The sequence below is a fragment of the Ptychodera flava genome, chromosome 1, assembly GCF_041260155.1.
Source record: "Ptychodera flava strain L36383 chromosome 1, AS_Pfla_20210202, whole genome shotgun sequence".
NCBI classification, from domain to species: domain Eukaryota; kingdom Metazoa; phylum Hemichordata; class Enteropneusta; family Ptychoderidae; genus Ptychodera; species Ptychodera flava.
This window is the reverse complement of record NC_091928.1, coordinates 44,802,582-44,819,063: the sequence shown is the minus strand read 5'-3', so window position 1 is coordinate 44,819,063 and position 16,482 is coordinate 44,802,582. Positions and strand designations below refer to the sequence as shown.

Below are 16,482 nucleotides of genomic sequence, written 5' to 3'. Positions count from 1 at the left end.
GGAGTAAAAATAGGGATAGTGGCAATTAAACATCAAATACCAGTTACATTTCAATAATTTGTTTCTAAGCACCAGAATTTGCATGTCAATATTTCAAAATAGTTTAAAGCTTGCTTGAAACTTTGAAGGAGCTCACTTGCTACTTTAACTTACTAAGACCTGTTTACATCATTGAAGGAAATCGTGAATTACTGTCATTATGATGCTACTATAAAGTGGCTGGTACTCTTCGCTCATCACTTCTTAAGGATGTTCATCAATATTTCAAGACAGGTCATACAAGAACATTGATTTTGTCATTTGTTCATTTTCTGTTAAAAATAGAACTACTGTTTTTCAATGTGACACCAACACTAATGTACCACATTGCTTTCCACATTTGTCGCAAATTAGTGAATTTATTTGTCTTGATGTCTGAGCGTTGTACATACTGTCTTAATGCCAGTATCATCGTTTGATTTTTATTTCTTTACTTTCAAAGAAATTTGATGACGAGCACAGATATGACATCACAAGCGCATTAACAATGAGATAAACTTGACCAAGAGAACAGAAGGTAAATGACAAGCAAGCCTAAAGTATTGTTACAGGTATGCTATAAATACAAATGTTTACTGGGTAGCCTTTTCTCATACTCAATTAAGTATACTGTGTTGTTTAATTACTCACCCTTGCTTTGAAAAAGTAAAAAAAACAACAACTTAATTTGAAGATCAAAATGTCATATTTTCAGAACAACAATATAAAAATCTTACATTTACAAATTTTACTAAACTTTGATACAACTTAAAGATGACAAAACAAACTATGCTAGCAAGCAATAATACATGCTGTGAATTTAAGGAATTGCGTTATCGCTGAGCTTTGATAGAATTTGAGTCACTTGATTTAATGCAATTTTATTCGACTGAATGAAGAACTTTGACACCAGCGGCAATTTTATGAAGACATCCGTCTGGCCACGATCACAGCCACCTGAATCTACCTACTGTAAATAGCGGGCTAACAACATTGCCATTTCCTACATTTTGAGAAAAAAAGTGTATAAATTTCAAAATGAATACTTTTATAGATAATGTAAATGATAAACTTTGTTTTGTATTATATGTAGATAAAATATTAGAATTGTATGCATTGGTACTGTAAATCCTAAGATTGTTAATCAATCTATTTGGTATGAGCATTGACAAAGACATATTACCTACAGGAAGTCATGTCCAAGAAAATGACAACCGATGACACCGTTCTACATTTCCTGAAGCTGAAAAAAGCAAGACTTCTCTAAAATACATAAACATTGAACAAGTAAACACAAATCTTTACAGAACAAATTCAGAACAAATGAATATGACTTTTGTCACACAAACATCACCTTCATGTCGACCCAGCTACCTGTCTTCTGCAGTAATATGTTTGTGTCTTAAGAGCCCTCTAAAATTAAAAATACTTACATATTAATAAAGAAAACGCATTGCTGCCGGGGGAAGGAGAGTTAATATTGATTATCATACACAAATTCACACATATGCCCCTGTTAGGCGATGGAAACCGTTTGTATATACATGACACTCGATGACTGTTTTGAAGTGTTAAGTTTGTGATTCAGAAACCAGTCTGTAGTTTAAACTTCATAAAAGATGTTTGAGCAATCGATCCTGCTTTCTGGGAAGTTGGTATCATATGTTCATTACAAGAACATATGAACTGTACATGAACTTTCTTCGAGCCGGGGGAGGGAGTGTGAGGTGATGCCTTGAGCATGTTTAATTATAAACTCTACAAAAAAGCAAGCAATCATTTTTAGTAGGTCACTGATTTGAGTCGTGTTTTTGTGCTTGTGTCTCTTGCAAAGGTAAGGCCTCATCTGAAATAGCGCCCTCTTCATTCACTGTAAGAAAAGACAAACATGAAAGTTAAAACCATGGTATGAAGATAATGTATAAATGTTCTGCAGTTGATGAATACCTAATAATATATATATATCCACTTACGACATAGCTTTGTTGGAAGTTCTAACTAACTAATGGTAACCATAATTTGATTAAAGTAACAATGTAGATTATGAAGCCCTGACTGTAAAAGTAATTTGTCTTTTCCAGTCAAATGATTGAATTAAAAGATCATCCATCAAATTGCAGAGTCTGTGTAATTATTGAAATCGATATGTACAGAAAAAAAGATGTGATAACTGGATGTCCACTGCAATTACAATGTCAATATTGCATAAACAATTACAGAAAAACTACAAATTCAATAGATTTTGAAATATTTACTGCCTAAATTAATAATTATAAGTAATCTGATGACCGATATAGCTATGCTATGAGTTGTTGCTGGATACAACTTACAATGTGACAGGTTTACTGATTGTCTTGAGGTATGCATCCATTTTCCAAAGATATGCATTCCATTACGTACGTAGCATAATAGTAGACTTCTGACTGAACTTGATATGACTATAATATAGACTTGTAATGAACTTGGCACTACAAAATGTAGACATTTCTAACTTCTAATGCAAAATACTCAGGCAGTAAATATGACTATTAATGAGGGTATCTGTAACAAGCTACATATTAAAGTTTAAAAAGGTGAATTCCTTTCATTATGTGTCAAGTTCAATGGCTTACCTTCAGCATTAATGTTGTTCGATTTCCTCCGCAGCATGACAATCAGGATCGCGACGATAAGTAAAGTCATCATTGATATGCTAAGAGCAATGGCTGCAATTATCAGTGGTTTGGTGTTTGGAGCTTGAACTGTTTTCATCTCATCATTGCCATATTTACCAGCATCCAAATTCTTCACTTTTTCATTTTCTACCAGTATGTTTTCTTTCTCTTCATATTTATTTAATATTCTGTGGTCAACGTCTAAATGTTGATATAAAAGTTAAAGTTACAATGTTATTAAATGCTTTGTTGAACAAAACGGAATGAAGCGATCACTGGGTACTTACAAACCAGATATGATTGCTAATGGACAAAACTTTCAGAGAATAAATTTTTGAAGAAAAGTACGAAAATATTTCACCAAGTTTTATCTGAACAAACTTTTATTTGAACAAACATATATTATATATATATATATATATATATATATATATATATATATATATTATATATGTGTGTGTGTGTGTGTGTGTGTGTGTGTGTGTGTGTGTGTGTGTGTGTGTGTGTGTGTGTGTGTGGGTGTGTGTGTGTGTGTGTGTGTGTGTGTGTGTGTGTGTGTGTGTGTGTGTAAGTTAGTTTAAGATTTACTTTGTTCAGTTGCATGATAGTCATCAAACCAACAAAACTTGAAAAGAAACAAAGATGTGCAATCCGGTAGGACAATTTTGCTGATTTGTTGATTATTTCTGCATTTATTGAGCTCATTTGCATACTTTTTTGAGATTTGACTATAAGAAATATGACGTTCCATCCTTGACCCAATTAAAATACATGTACACATTAAATTGAAAGCTGCTAAGAGCTACCATTTTAGAGAAAAGGCAGTGAACAGAAAAATAACCACACAGACAGACAGAAAGACAGACAGACATGCGAGAGAGTTGTCACCCTATAGCCGCTTTTGCCATATTTTTATAGGAACTGTAAGCGAAAAAAGTCAAATCAGCAATTTGTTATTTAAGAAGTTTTGAACACGCTCGAGAAAACTTCTCTTATAACTGACTTGCAGTAGTGATTGACTTGTATTGACTTTTGTCAATACTATATTACAGTTTGCCAGGGTCCTTTCCTCTGTTTTGAATACCACAATGCTACGTGCTAGCAATGAAAATGCTTCATTCAGCTTATATGCATGACATAATCCTTAAATTTAGCAGATTTTCAAAGCATTATTTTATCAGGTTTTACCCTCCTTTTTTACTGCATGGCTCTTAATTAATACTCAATTCAATTAACTTGTTTTGTATTCATTATCAAAGCTTACCAGTATTTCTAGGAGACTTGACAAATGAAGCTCTGATCGTCTTGGTTTTGCCAAATATACTGACCTTGGCCTCATCATACTGTACTGTGAAACACAAAACGAGCACTTTCTTTGCAATGAAAACAATTATACCAGATGCCCAAGCATTTTCTTGACGGATTAGAGATAACACGACTGTAGTATAAGGCTGGCCTGAGCAGCCTGTTATGAGGACCCTGTTATGATAATGCTGAAGTGATTTTGAATATAAGGCTACATGTGTTTCACTCAACATTCAAACTGTGTACAGCTGTTGTCCAAGTTGTACACTGGTCGCAGTTGACATCAGGCAATCGACCGGCTCCTTCACATAGTGAACAGCTTTGGCATTTACCAAAGATGCTGTCTCGAAACATTCCTTCTTTACACTTTTCATCAAGCTCTAGGGATATTGCAATAAGACTACAAAATAGGAGGTAGAAAGTCAAACCTGAAAGGCTGGTTTTCAACATCGTCATTGCACTCACGAAACGACCCTACAATGAAATAGCTATATTGCATGATGTTATTGGGGTTACCGTATCAAATGGCAGTAGGATGTCACATTCTGAGGCAAGTTGCTTGCCGTGATGTCCACGTGCTGAGCATATACAGGGAAAGCTTTAGCACTTATTACTACGTTGATCACATGTATCAACTGTGTTTGTCTGTAACTGCCAGATATATGACCTTTTATCTTCAGACATGGGTAAGTATTAACCAACTCTGTCCCACTTAATTATTAACCCACTATATGAGTCATTGAATTCAAGTGCCTTACAACAGTGCTTATAACACAGGCTCAACATTTCAACCAAGCTGACAGTCTCCTTTGATCTGCTGCACAGGAATGTAACGGTAAACTGTTTCAATGCGAAATTTCACGATGCATCTATTCCAGTATGTGTTTACAAGTTGAATACTTTGCATTTCCACATCATTTGTGGAGAAGAAAACGAAACTTTATTTACTAAAGGTTCAAAATCAAACATTACAATATGGAGCTTGATTGGTTTGACAGTGTCACAGTGACGTGTTGCACCAACACACATTATTTTAAATCATTTTAAGGGGAAATAGCCTACACTGACGACCTTCTAAGAAATGGTGTTTGAATCAATTCGACCCATATTTTAAGTGATCAGTGATTGGACTTACAGAGTATGGAAGTAAAGTTGTGGGATATACAGACATACTAATAATATTGACTGCAACTTTTTGTCCATAAACTTTTAAAAACACAATAAAGTAAGAAGTTAACAATGAGATTAAATATTGACCAAGAGAACAGAAGGTACGACTAAAGTATTGCTACAGGTATTCCATAAGACTGGGTAACCTTTTCCTATACTCAATTAAGTTTAGTGTATTGTTTAATTACTCACTCTTGCTTTAAAAAGTTGAACTGAATGTACCGATCAAAGATGTCAAATGTTATGTTTTCAGAACAACAATATAGAAATCTTATATTTAATTTTTTTTAAACTACTTTGATACAACTTCAAGATGACAATTAAGACAAACAATGCTAGCAAGCATAAATACATGCTGTGAATTTAAGGATTTATGTTATCACACTTGATTTAATGGAATTTTATTCAACTGAAGGAAGAACCTTGACATCAGCTGCAATTAAATTAAGACATCCGTCTGACCATAATTACTACCACCTGAATCTAAACACCTACTGTAAATAGCGGGCTAACAACATTCCCATTTCCCACATTTTGAGAAAAAAAGTGTGTAAATTTCAAAATGAATGCTTTAGATAGTGTAAATGATAAACATTATTTTGTATTGTATGTAGATAAAAATATTAAAATTGTATGCATTGGTACTGTAAATCCTAAAACTTTTAATCAATCGACTTGGTACCAGCATTGAGAAAGGCACGCTACGTACAGCAAGTTATGTCCGACAAAATGATCAACCAATGATACTGTCCTACATTTCCAGGAGCTGAAAAAAGCAAGACTTCTTTAATAAACATAAATATTGAACAAGTAAACATAAATCTTTACAGAACAAAGTCAGAACAAACATGACTTTTGTCACACAAACATCACCTTCATGTTGACCCTGCTACGTGTCTTCTGCAGTAATCTGTTTGTGTCTTAAGAGTCATGTCCAATTAAAATATTGAAACATTTAATAAACAAAACTCATTGCAGCTGAGGGAGGGAGTACCATGGATCTCCTAGTGATGCTGTTGAATGCAAATACGAGTAAGTGATTTCCACTGATGCACATGTATTCAGGTTTCTGTTATATAGCTCTGTGTTTTTTTCTATTCAAAAAACACCCAAACCCTGTGCTGATTGGTTATTTGCAGCGGTGAAACCAAAACATCTGTTCAATGGATGCATGTATAATCTCACTATATACACTAAAACTAATCGTGACCCAGTAATTGTCACTCCTCACAAAATCTATGCCGGGTACGGTGTGTAAGTTTTGTGTCTAAAATGAATTAAACACCGTACAACTGTACATGGAATGCGTTAGAAAAACTAACCACATAGTTTTTAAGACTTGCAACAGGGGAATTTTTCCATCCCAGGAATATGACATTTATCAAAAATAGGAGATTTTTAGTGAACCACAGATATATTTAATGTAACAACGGGGTTGCAAAGGTTTGATCGAAATTGTGCCAGGTAGATGATATTGGATTATACAAATACTCTTTCCTGACAGAACACTTACAAATAATGGAAAGTTACCAAATAAATTCTACAACGGTAAATACCCGCACATTTTACTGCTTTGCTGTTCGAACTGAAAACATAAAGCAATTACTGTAATCAAGGTGAGTAAACTTAGGTGTGTACATCTTTCTGAAACGTGAAAAGAATTGAAAAGGTTAAGAAGTGGCACTATCTCTTGTATATTCTCTAGCTGCATCTCATTTTTAATATGATTGTGTGTGTTGCTTATTTCCTCTCGTATATGATAATTGTGACTGTGTGTGCCTTACGGCATTTGCATTTCAAAATATTACTGTAAAACAATTATCGCTGAGTTTGTTGAAGTGTCACTACAAGTACAACTTAAACTCCAATGCAAGATTGTGAGGAATTATTATTACGATCGATCATGAAGGCCGTCCGCTGGCACGAGTCGTTATTTCGACTACAGTCTCCCGCTAACTAACTATGATTTCGGCACAGGATATTGCAGGCAATATTCGTCTAGGAGTTATGATAAATAAATGTAATGTGTTAAACTTTTCTTAATAATTACACAACTTGGCCTGACCCAGCTTTGTCCCGTCTTAGCTTATTACTTTACCCTCGCTATCTGTGTATAGTATTTCAAAGAAAACAGTCCACATCTATTTATTTTCTTCCCTAATCCCCCTCATTTATTTTATTCTACCAATCACCAACGCTGAGGTAGACAGTAGATCGATCGATCAAGCAGTCTACTAGGTAAACTACCAAGCCCACAACGCGTTCGTACCTGTATCATGAAGATTCGGTCCATACCAGCGTCCGGCGAAGATGTGCGCCCTCTATGGACAATAACATGCGAATTCACGTTTTGATGTACGAGACTTCACGAGAAAAACAGCCTTTTCGTCGTCCATTTTGAAAATGGTAAGCCCTGTCCGAATGCTGTGTGAAATATCGGTCATCATCCTTTCATACACGGAAAACGTTCACTACTGAAGCATCGATAATTAAATAAAGAATATTCAACTTATTAAATTCGGTATTATTTTTGTCGTTTTGTGTCCAATATCTATACATTCGTCAATAATGTTACACTGGGTGCCCGTGTTGGCAGAGTAGGCCCAACATGTAGGCTCGCTGGTTCTGTATGACTTTTCAAAGAGTGCCTTCTCATCGTCGTGAAATTGCGCTCGATAGTAAAGTGGATTTACAGTTTAGATCTGACGAGTCAGTGCACGCCGACTTGGTGTGTAATTACCTGTTTGGTTTGAATTACTTTGTAAATTGCCCAGCCTACTTCAATATTTACACTAGCGAATGTTAGCCTGTCTTCGAGGCTTCAGCTATTGAGCCAGAAACTGTGTACACCGATCGGTACAGATGTGGGGCATGAGGCAGTCATTTGATCTCACTTGCCCGCTTGCCGATCTCCAAATGCAGCGATTTGATTTTTGATTGATTTTGAAATTTCACAGACAGCCAGACTCAAGAAGACCAGGAAGTTACGTGGTCACGTTAGCCATGGCCACGGACGTATTGGAAAGCATCGTAAACATCCAGGTGGTCGTGGTAATGCTGGTGGTCAACATCATCACAGAATAAACTTTGACAAATAGTAAGTGTTGCATGTTCTCTGCCGGACAAGTCATCTATGTGTGCTAACAAACTACAATTATTCACCGGTGCTAAGCTTACTCCTTTGTATTAAATACCATGCATCCGTAGAGTTTAGTTTGTCGCCTGTCATTTAAAAACAAGAACCACCTAGAATAGCAGGGCTTGTGCGAAGAAGCTCAAACGCAAGCCCCACACCTGAAGCACATATGCAATGCTCAATCCATGCGCTGTGGGGCTGTGTTCAGAGTAGCTGTGGAAACGCAGCTATCTGTTGGCGGGGTTGCGTGCATCTTTATGTGGGTCAAAGGTCAACCCCGCCACAGATAGCTGCGGGCCAACTGCGAGCGAAAGTGGGTCTATTACGACGACACAACATGTATCGGAACTTTGAACAGCAAAATAAACCAAAGTGAGCGTAATTCAATAAAATGACCTATACCTGCCTGAACTCTGATTATTGCTCACTCCTTAACTCCTTTTGTGAACAAAATTTCTGGTTCGTTTACGTAATTTTGGCTGATTTTCCAAGGAGTACTCAAGATTTTCACTCCAGCAGCGAACTTTGACTTCTATTGATATGCTAATGCAGACGTCGCTCGTTCGGTCAGATCCTTATTAGCATATCAATAGAAGTCAAAGTTCGCTGCTGGAGTGAAAATCTTGAGTACTCCTTGGAAAATCAGCCAAAATTACGTAAACGAACCAGAAATTTTGTTCACAAAAGGAGTTAAGGAGTGAGCAATAATCAGAGTTCAGGCAGGTATAGGTCATTTTATTGAATTACGCTCACTTTGGTTTATTTTGCTGTTCAAAGTTCCGATACATGTTGTGTCGTCGTAATAGACCCACTTTCGCTCGCAGTTGGCCCGCAGCTATCCGTGGCGGGGTTGACCTTTGACCCACATAAAGACGCACGCAACCCCGCCAACAGATAGCTGCGTTTCCACAGCTATGTTCAGAGCAGCTTAAAGGCGCCCTTCTCAATCCCAGGTTCTCGCATTAGCAAATGTGTCAATAGCTCATTAATAGTTTGTCATTCTTTTGTTTTCCATTGAATATTTTATCAAGTACATAATATTTATATTAGATAAATCTGATAATTGAGTGGGGGCTTTAAAAATATTTTCGATGTAAAGTTCTCTGACTGTTGTTCTGTGCAACACACTACAAATGCCAACTGGAACTGAATAGATTTGTTTTACTCATGTTACTGTAGACCGTTTGCGTACAAGCGTCACAGCATCCCAGATCTGTTTATTTTCTGTGTCTCTGTCTTTCCTCCATCTATCTGAGCCTACTTGCACATTATGACAATCATGTTGATATCCTGATGATGGATTTTGAGCATCCCACAAAGATATATACAGTAAATCCTGTCTGAACCGAACCCTTCAGGGACTCAGAACATTGTTCGGTTTGGAGAGATGTCTGGTTTATAGGGGTTCTTTTAACATAGAGATCTGTTGGAATGGGACTAGAAAAAGGGTTCACTTTAGACAGGTTTCTGGTTTAGACAGGGTTTGGTTTAGACAGGTTTTACAGTATATATTATATCTTTTTCCTTTTTTCCCCAGCCATCCAGGTTACTTTGGTAAAGTTGGTATGCGTCATTTTCATCTGACAAAACAGAAGTATTACAAACCTGCAGTGAATCTTGACAAGCTGTGGTCACTAGTCAGTGAACAGACCAGGAAATACTACAAAGACAAAACAGACAAAGCACCAGTGATTGATGTGGTCAGAGCTGTAAGTAATATCTCATCAATCTATCTTTGAGCACTCCTGATGCACATTGGGCCGCATCTTTCTTATTGTAGAAAGCAGAGTCTAAAAAGGAAGGGGGTCTTCTCATCTGTGGCTGCACAACTTTCTTGTTGACAAACATTGGTTGCCTCTTTCCGAAATAGGCAATTGAAATCCCATAACTGTGAAGGAAATTCAGCATTTGATCACAGTCCACAAATTTTGCAGCTTTCTGCTATTTCTAGTCACTGCAAGACTTTGCCAAATAAAACTTTTTATATTAAGCTACTTTTGCAGTGGTCACCATTTCTACTACAGCTGCCATTTCACAATTTTTGATGTGTACATAGCAACAGCCCTGTACGTGCAGCCGCAGACGTAACCCTCTAACTGGTGATGCTCTTGACCCTGTGACTACCACACAGTGGTTAAATTGCTGCAGTGTGTTAGCTAAGGTTGGGGAACATGGTAAATGAGTTGGCAAACGGTTCTACCGTCCCCAGTGCGACTGCATTGATTTACCACATGGAACCCAAGTAACATTTACATGCTTTACCACGCTTAGCAAAAAACAGTATGCTGTACCAAACATACTGTGGCAGTTTATTTGATCTTGTGGGAACTTATCAACATTCATGCTATATACCTTACAGTAGTAATTCTCCATAGGGTTAAAAATTACTAATATTCAACATCAAAGGATCATTTGCAGGTAAATACAAGCATACCCAGTAGATACTGTTGATTTTACTATAGTTATTTTTCAGTCTCATCCATGCTTACTGTACATTTATGAAACACAAAATTGATATCATCCTTCACAATCATACTGTGGTACAAGTTTGTTCTTTTTGTCGATATTGAAGTTAGTGTAAGGAGAAACGGGCTGTAAGCGATATTAGTGTGATGCATAATTCCTATTTCATCACAACAAAATGTGCCATTATCCATGCTGAACAAGGATTCTTAGAAATCCACACTCCTCCAGGCTGAGATGGAATGTCTCACATTTGTTTGGAAATTTCTGTCTAACACACCTCCGGTTCAGGTGAGACAGAAATTACCTGATGAGCGTTCAACCATGTTTCTCTGTCCCCATTAATGTGTCGCACTAATTTGCTCATTTTAATATTTGCAAAAAATTTCAGTTATGATCTTTAATTGTGGAGAACACCATCATTATCACTGACTTTCTTTGATTTAAATCTTACCTCTTTGAAAAATGCAGCCACATAGAATTCTGTGCAAAACATGTTTATACTGATGAAAGTGTTCTTCTCACAACTGTACTTCTAATAGCATCATGAAATTATTATTTTTTGATGCTTTAGAAAAAAAATGGAAATATACGTGCTTTGCTCTCTTTTCATGGATATTTGTCTCTGATGGTACACTAGAGACTGGTCCCTTCAAAGTGTGTGATCTGCTTGTGCGTGAACGGTACGCGACAATCCATTTGTCAACTCATACACACACACCTTTGGCATGGTGACAATGAACGACCAGCCCACATTTGTCAAACAAATGTATATTTTTCTTGCACTACAACACTGAGTTGAAACAAATGGATCCTACACTGGTGTGTTCCCACTGCCAGTGTACCAGGGAAGTCAGAATACAGAATCTTATTTGGCTGTAATGTTTTCAAGATCATATTTTGTGGCTCTGGACAATAGCACATCCATGTACAGTACTGAGAACTGTACAAAAAATCACAAAATAGATCAAACACAAAATTCAAATGGACCACGATTCAAACAAATCCTGTGTGCACAAAGGCACATAGATGTACGTGTATCCATATGCATTTGTAAACATGTTGGCTTGTTTGTACCACTTATCACGTAATCTGTTGGGCATACTGAGTCTGTAGAATGCATTGCCTCCTTTTATTCCGGAGTAGAACCATTCTATGTGACTACAGATACACCACAGTTATGCAGATTGTGAGTTGTATTACATAGCTTGCAAGCAGTGCACAGTGTTGGAGATATCCATGATTCATTATGATTTGTAACCTATAAAATTCCTCATTGCAGTCTGCAATGTCTCCTGTGTATAGAGCAGATTAATACACAATGTTTACCTCCATTCCCATTTTGAATGACTTGAAATATGTTTGATTGAGAGAAGAGATGGCATTTCTGTAAACTTTTCCAACCCCTGTTTACTTGGCCATACAAAACAGTGTGAGGAAAATGGGGAGACCAGTTTCATCTGTTTTGTCAAACAAAAAGATACTGATTTTTTCCTGTTGTGTGAGAAAAGAAACTTACATGTTAGGTGATGTTAGTTTTTTAAGAAAATGACCATTTCGGTCCGTCATAACATGCTTCCCAAAAGTATGGTATTTGCAGTACCTGCAACTAACCATAACTTTTGTGTTTATATGATAGAGACTGTGAAACTTTAGTAATTACTAAAGTATCTAAAGGTAGTTCTATTGCATATCAGAAAATAATTATGCTTCACTTTGCTCATATATAGAACAGAAAAACTGATTAGTCTAGCAACTTTCAAGGGTAAAAATCGAAGAGAAATTCGGTAATTTGTATTACTGTGTTGAGTGCCCTTCAGTTTTTGAGATTTTTTAATCTTTTCAGTTCAGTTTAGAAATGATCTTGAAATTTCCTTGAGTTAGCTTCATACTAATACTTGTGTTGTATATGTAAATTTTCGGAGTCAAAGAAAATGCATGAGTCAGTAATAAGTCAAAGTAGCTGAGAGGGCACACTGCTGGCAAGCATTTGATAAATATAATAGCTAGTCTTATGAGATCTTGCCACAGGGCAGGCCATTGTGCATTTGTTGGCAGGTTGGTCTACGTGTACTTTTCCAGATCTTACAGTGCTAGTAAGCTGTTTCAGTGAGCAGGCATCACCTCTCTTTAGCCGTACTGTAGTTTAAGTGAATAGTTGTCTTGAATAATGAAGCTGGTGCTTGTAGTGATAACATGATGTAAATTTTGGTGAATTTATTTCACTTCAAATGTCACCTTGATTACCAGTGTCAACTCTTCAAGGAAACTTTTCTGTACAATTTAACATTCCGCTGAAAATATGAGAAAGTTTATGGCTTGATTGCTTCCTCTGATCAGCCAGCTTGCATAAATTACTGACTTTCGAGGTCGTAGGTCAGCAGTTACACATTAAATGGTTTACAAACAATCCACGAACAAGTAGTTCACCGTCAGACCAAAAGCAAGTTCAACCCCATGTTTTTGCTAAGGCTGAAGAACGTTGGGAAATGATTTGGGAATCTGGTAATATGCCAGCTGTCCCCAAATCTGCTTGCATTGATGTACCAATGGTCACCCTGTTAAAATGATGATGAAACGCCAGTAATATTTACCTGCTTAACAAAATCAATGCACACAGTTTTGATGGAAATATCAGACTGCGATGCTCTAGCAGTGGTTCTACTCTAGAATAAAAAGGTCATGGTGTGTTGTACAGAGTCAGTACACCCAAGAGGTCACATGATGGCGGTACAAACAAAATCACATGTATAAAGGCACACGGAAATACACATATTTGTACACATGGTCTTGTTTTTACCGAGATCCATTTCAATTCAGTGTATAACCCATTGTACATTTAAGGAGTCAGAAAACAGACAAGGTTGATGTCTATGTGTACTTTTCTCCCACTCTGACTTTTGTCAGTCGTGTTTGACTCAAAATGCAACTGTGTTTGGTCATTGCTGGATCAAACAGAAATAACTCATTTTCATTTCTTGCAAGCTTGTAGCCAATTTGTTGCCTGAAACACATTCTTCTCATGGAATTTTTTCTAACAGCCAATGAGGTAGAGAATAGCCCTAGTTCTAAACTCCTAAAGTGTCTGTAAATAATGACAATTTACCAATCAGATATAACCTTTGAACCTCTGTATGCCAGAATTATGAGCTTTTGTTGAATGAATGCTACTATTACTACAGTATGCATTTGGCTGAGTGAGACTCAAATTTCACCCAATGCATGGGTGACTCAACACACTCCTATAAGACAATATGTACCCTTGAAAAATCACGAAGCAGAAAATGGAAATATCAGACAATGCTGCTACCGTAGACATTCAGATTTCTTGCTGTGCCATCTCCAGTATCCACCACTGTCACATAAAGCTGAAACAAATACCGTCCCAAATATCCCACATTTAACCTGTCATCTGTGTATGAACATCCAAAAAATAGGCTGAATACCAAGCTAAGGTCATTCGCACCTTGAAATTGAAAGATGTATGCTTTCTTTATGAAAATAAATGATACTGGATAATATTTGATGTAGAGAAGCATATTACCAAATATATTCCAAACTTGGCATTCAAAAGGATAACTTTATGAGAAAAAATTCAACTTTCGATTTTCACATAAGTAAGCCTGTGAAAAGTTTGAGACCTCGCAAGTGGTAGACTAAAAAAGCATTGTAAAAGTTTTGGAATTTATGTATTTGTCAGTGAGGTGCATTCTACCTGGAAATAAAGTTGGCAGTGTGTAGAAATATAGTTGTTCAATGTGCTATCATTTGATATCAGTCTGTTATGTCCTCTTGTAATAATCCACCATCGTCAAGACTAATCCAAAACATCTACGTGATACATTGTCATATCATTATACTACTGTCACCAGGCCTTTCTGATCATAAGTTTTTATTCTCTCCTTTCAGGGTTACTACAAAGTCCTCGGCAAGGGAATTCTCCCCAAGCAACCTGTCATTGTCAAGGCCAAGTTCTTCAGCCGAAGGGCAGAGGAGAAAATCAAGAAAGTTGGCGGCTGTTGTGTTCTTGTGGCATGAAATTTTTATGAAGGAAGCTGAACATAGAGGGGAATAAATTTTTGCCATTTGACAACAGTGAACATACCTCTCTGTGTGGTTTCTTATTCGATAGTTTCAGAGTCCTTGATGGGACAACAGCTGTGGTTTTTGATATTTTCATTATTTTTGTTTTATAAAAAAGTGTCTTTTCTCAATCTTCTCCCTTTGGTATTTTGAAATGCAAAGTATTTAAGGGACAAAATCGGCCATTTTTTCATGAATTTTGTTCAATGCGAGATACAATTTATATTGCTTGACATGTTGAAAGATAATGAATGGGTGACCATTCGTGTATTCAACCCTGGTTTTAGACACAGTAAATGAAACCATCGCGAAATTAATTCATTTTCGTGTTGGTTTCGTGTATCGTGTCTAAAACTGGGGTCGAATACACGCATGGTCACCCATTCATTCAGTATCTTCCAACATGGCAAACAATATAAATTGTATCTCGCATTGAACAAAATTCATGAAAAATGGGCAACTTTGTCCCTTTAACACAATTAGCCTTGCAAACACAATGTTTCATGTGTACATTATGCAAAATTAGTGTTGACAAAAATCTAGTCCAGACGGAAACTCAGCTGTCAACAAGATAAGACCTTACACAGGCTGTGTTGATAAGCTGGATTGTGGGCATTTTGATGTGATTCTTGCGCAAGACAAACAAAATATTTTACCAGAACAAAAATAATGGACAACATATCAACAAGTACAGCAGACAGATCTTTAACCCTATGAGTGCTGAAGTAAATTTGTGTCACCCCTATGAAGTATAATGCACGCAATTTGTCTTCAGACTTTCCCAAAATTTGATAAGAAACTGTAGCCCATGAAAAATGCCCCTTTACTCCAAAATTATCAAAACAACTACAGAAAAATTAATAAAAACTGGTCCAATGTTGCACTAAAATTAAGACACAAAAATTACAGCGCTCTAAGGGTGAATTGTTCATAAATGCAACGTAGAGTACAATACACGCTGAATGAAATGTGAGAATATGGAGTGAGGCAATAGTTCATGAAAATAATGTTGAGAATGCTCTCAAAAATAACTTTAAAGGCAATACATTGTCCTTCCTATAGTTAAAGCCGCACTTTTCAATCCCAGGTTTTCGCATTAGTGGAGTTCTCCTCCCAGTCAAACACATGGCCAGTACGATGTTTGATTTCTATTACATTAATTACACAAACTGATTTCAATCTTTTGTCACCTTTTGCTAATCCTGCAAATAGAGCTTATATAACCGTTTGATTGACAGTCGGTTCAAATTGCAAACGGCCCAGCACCACACTCGAATTTCCTTAAAAAACGTGTTCCAGTCACGTTAGAATTTGAATATAACCACAGAGTTCGATCGGCAGCAGCTTCATGCTGACCGCTTGGCAGTCTGTCAGCGTTTTTGCGGTCGGAAAAAACTAAAAAGTGGCATTTTCTGGAGCGTGTGCCCTCATGTTGCCTGTTTGGTGTCCACTTACACAGTGAACGCCGCCATAGGTCGGCGCCCTTTTAAAGGGAGGCTCCGCCTTTAAGATCTATTGGTTATGTTTGCCTCTGCCTAAAGGATTGGAATTTAGAGGCGCGGAATTACACCGTTGATCAGCTCTCTGTAATCAAAAGTACAAATGGATCAAACATGTCGCTCAGGTGTAACCATTGAGTGAAGTTGTGAATGC

General features: G+C 36.8%; 1 protein-coding gene and 1 long non-coding RNA gene across 3 annotated transcripts; one reads left to right on the top strand and one right to left on the bottom strand.

Moving 5' to 3' along the window:
- Window positions 1-387: 387 nt before the first annotated feature.
- Window positions 388-4,634, bottom strand: LOC139140481 (uncharacterized). The gene is made up of 4 exons (XR_011554006.1): window positions 4,494-4,634; window positions 3,937-4,020; window positions 2,631-2,873; window positions 388-1,888 (listed from the first exon to the last, which is right to left on the bottom strand). It is a non-coding gene; the product is annotated as an uncharacterized lncRNA (long non-coding RNA).
- A 2,896-nt stretch (window positions 4,635-7,530) lies between these two features.
- On the top strand, window positions 7,531-14,846 carry LOC139138892 (large ribosomal subunit protein uL15-like). Of its 2 annotated transcripts, none has more exons than XM_070707484.1 (4): window positions 7,531-7,553; window positions 8,105-8,244; window positions 9,821-9,992; window positions 14,656-14,846. In XM_070707484.1, the coding sequence occupies exons 1-4, from the start codon at window positions 7,551-7,553 to the stop codon at window positions 14,782-14,784; spliced, it is 444 nt and encodes a 147-aa protein (XP_070563585.1). In that variant the 5' UTR covers window positions 7,531-7,550; the 3' UTR covers window positions 14,785-14,846. The 2 variants fall into 2 exon arrangements, with proteins under 2 accessions (XP_070563585.1, XP_070563575.1); XM_070707474.1 differs by lacking the exon at window positions 7,531-7,553 and adding an exon at window positions 7,762-7,875.
- Window positions 14,847-16,482: the final 1,636 nt, after the last annotated feature.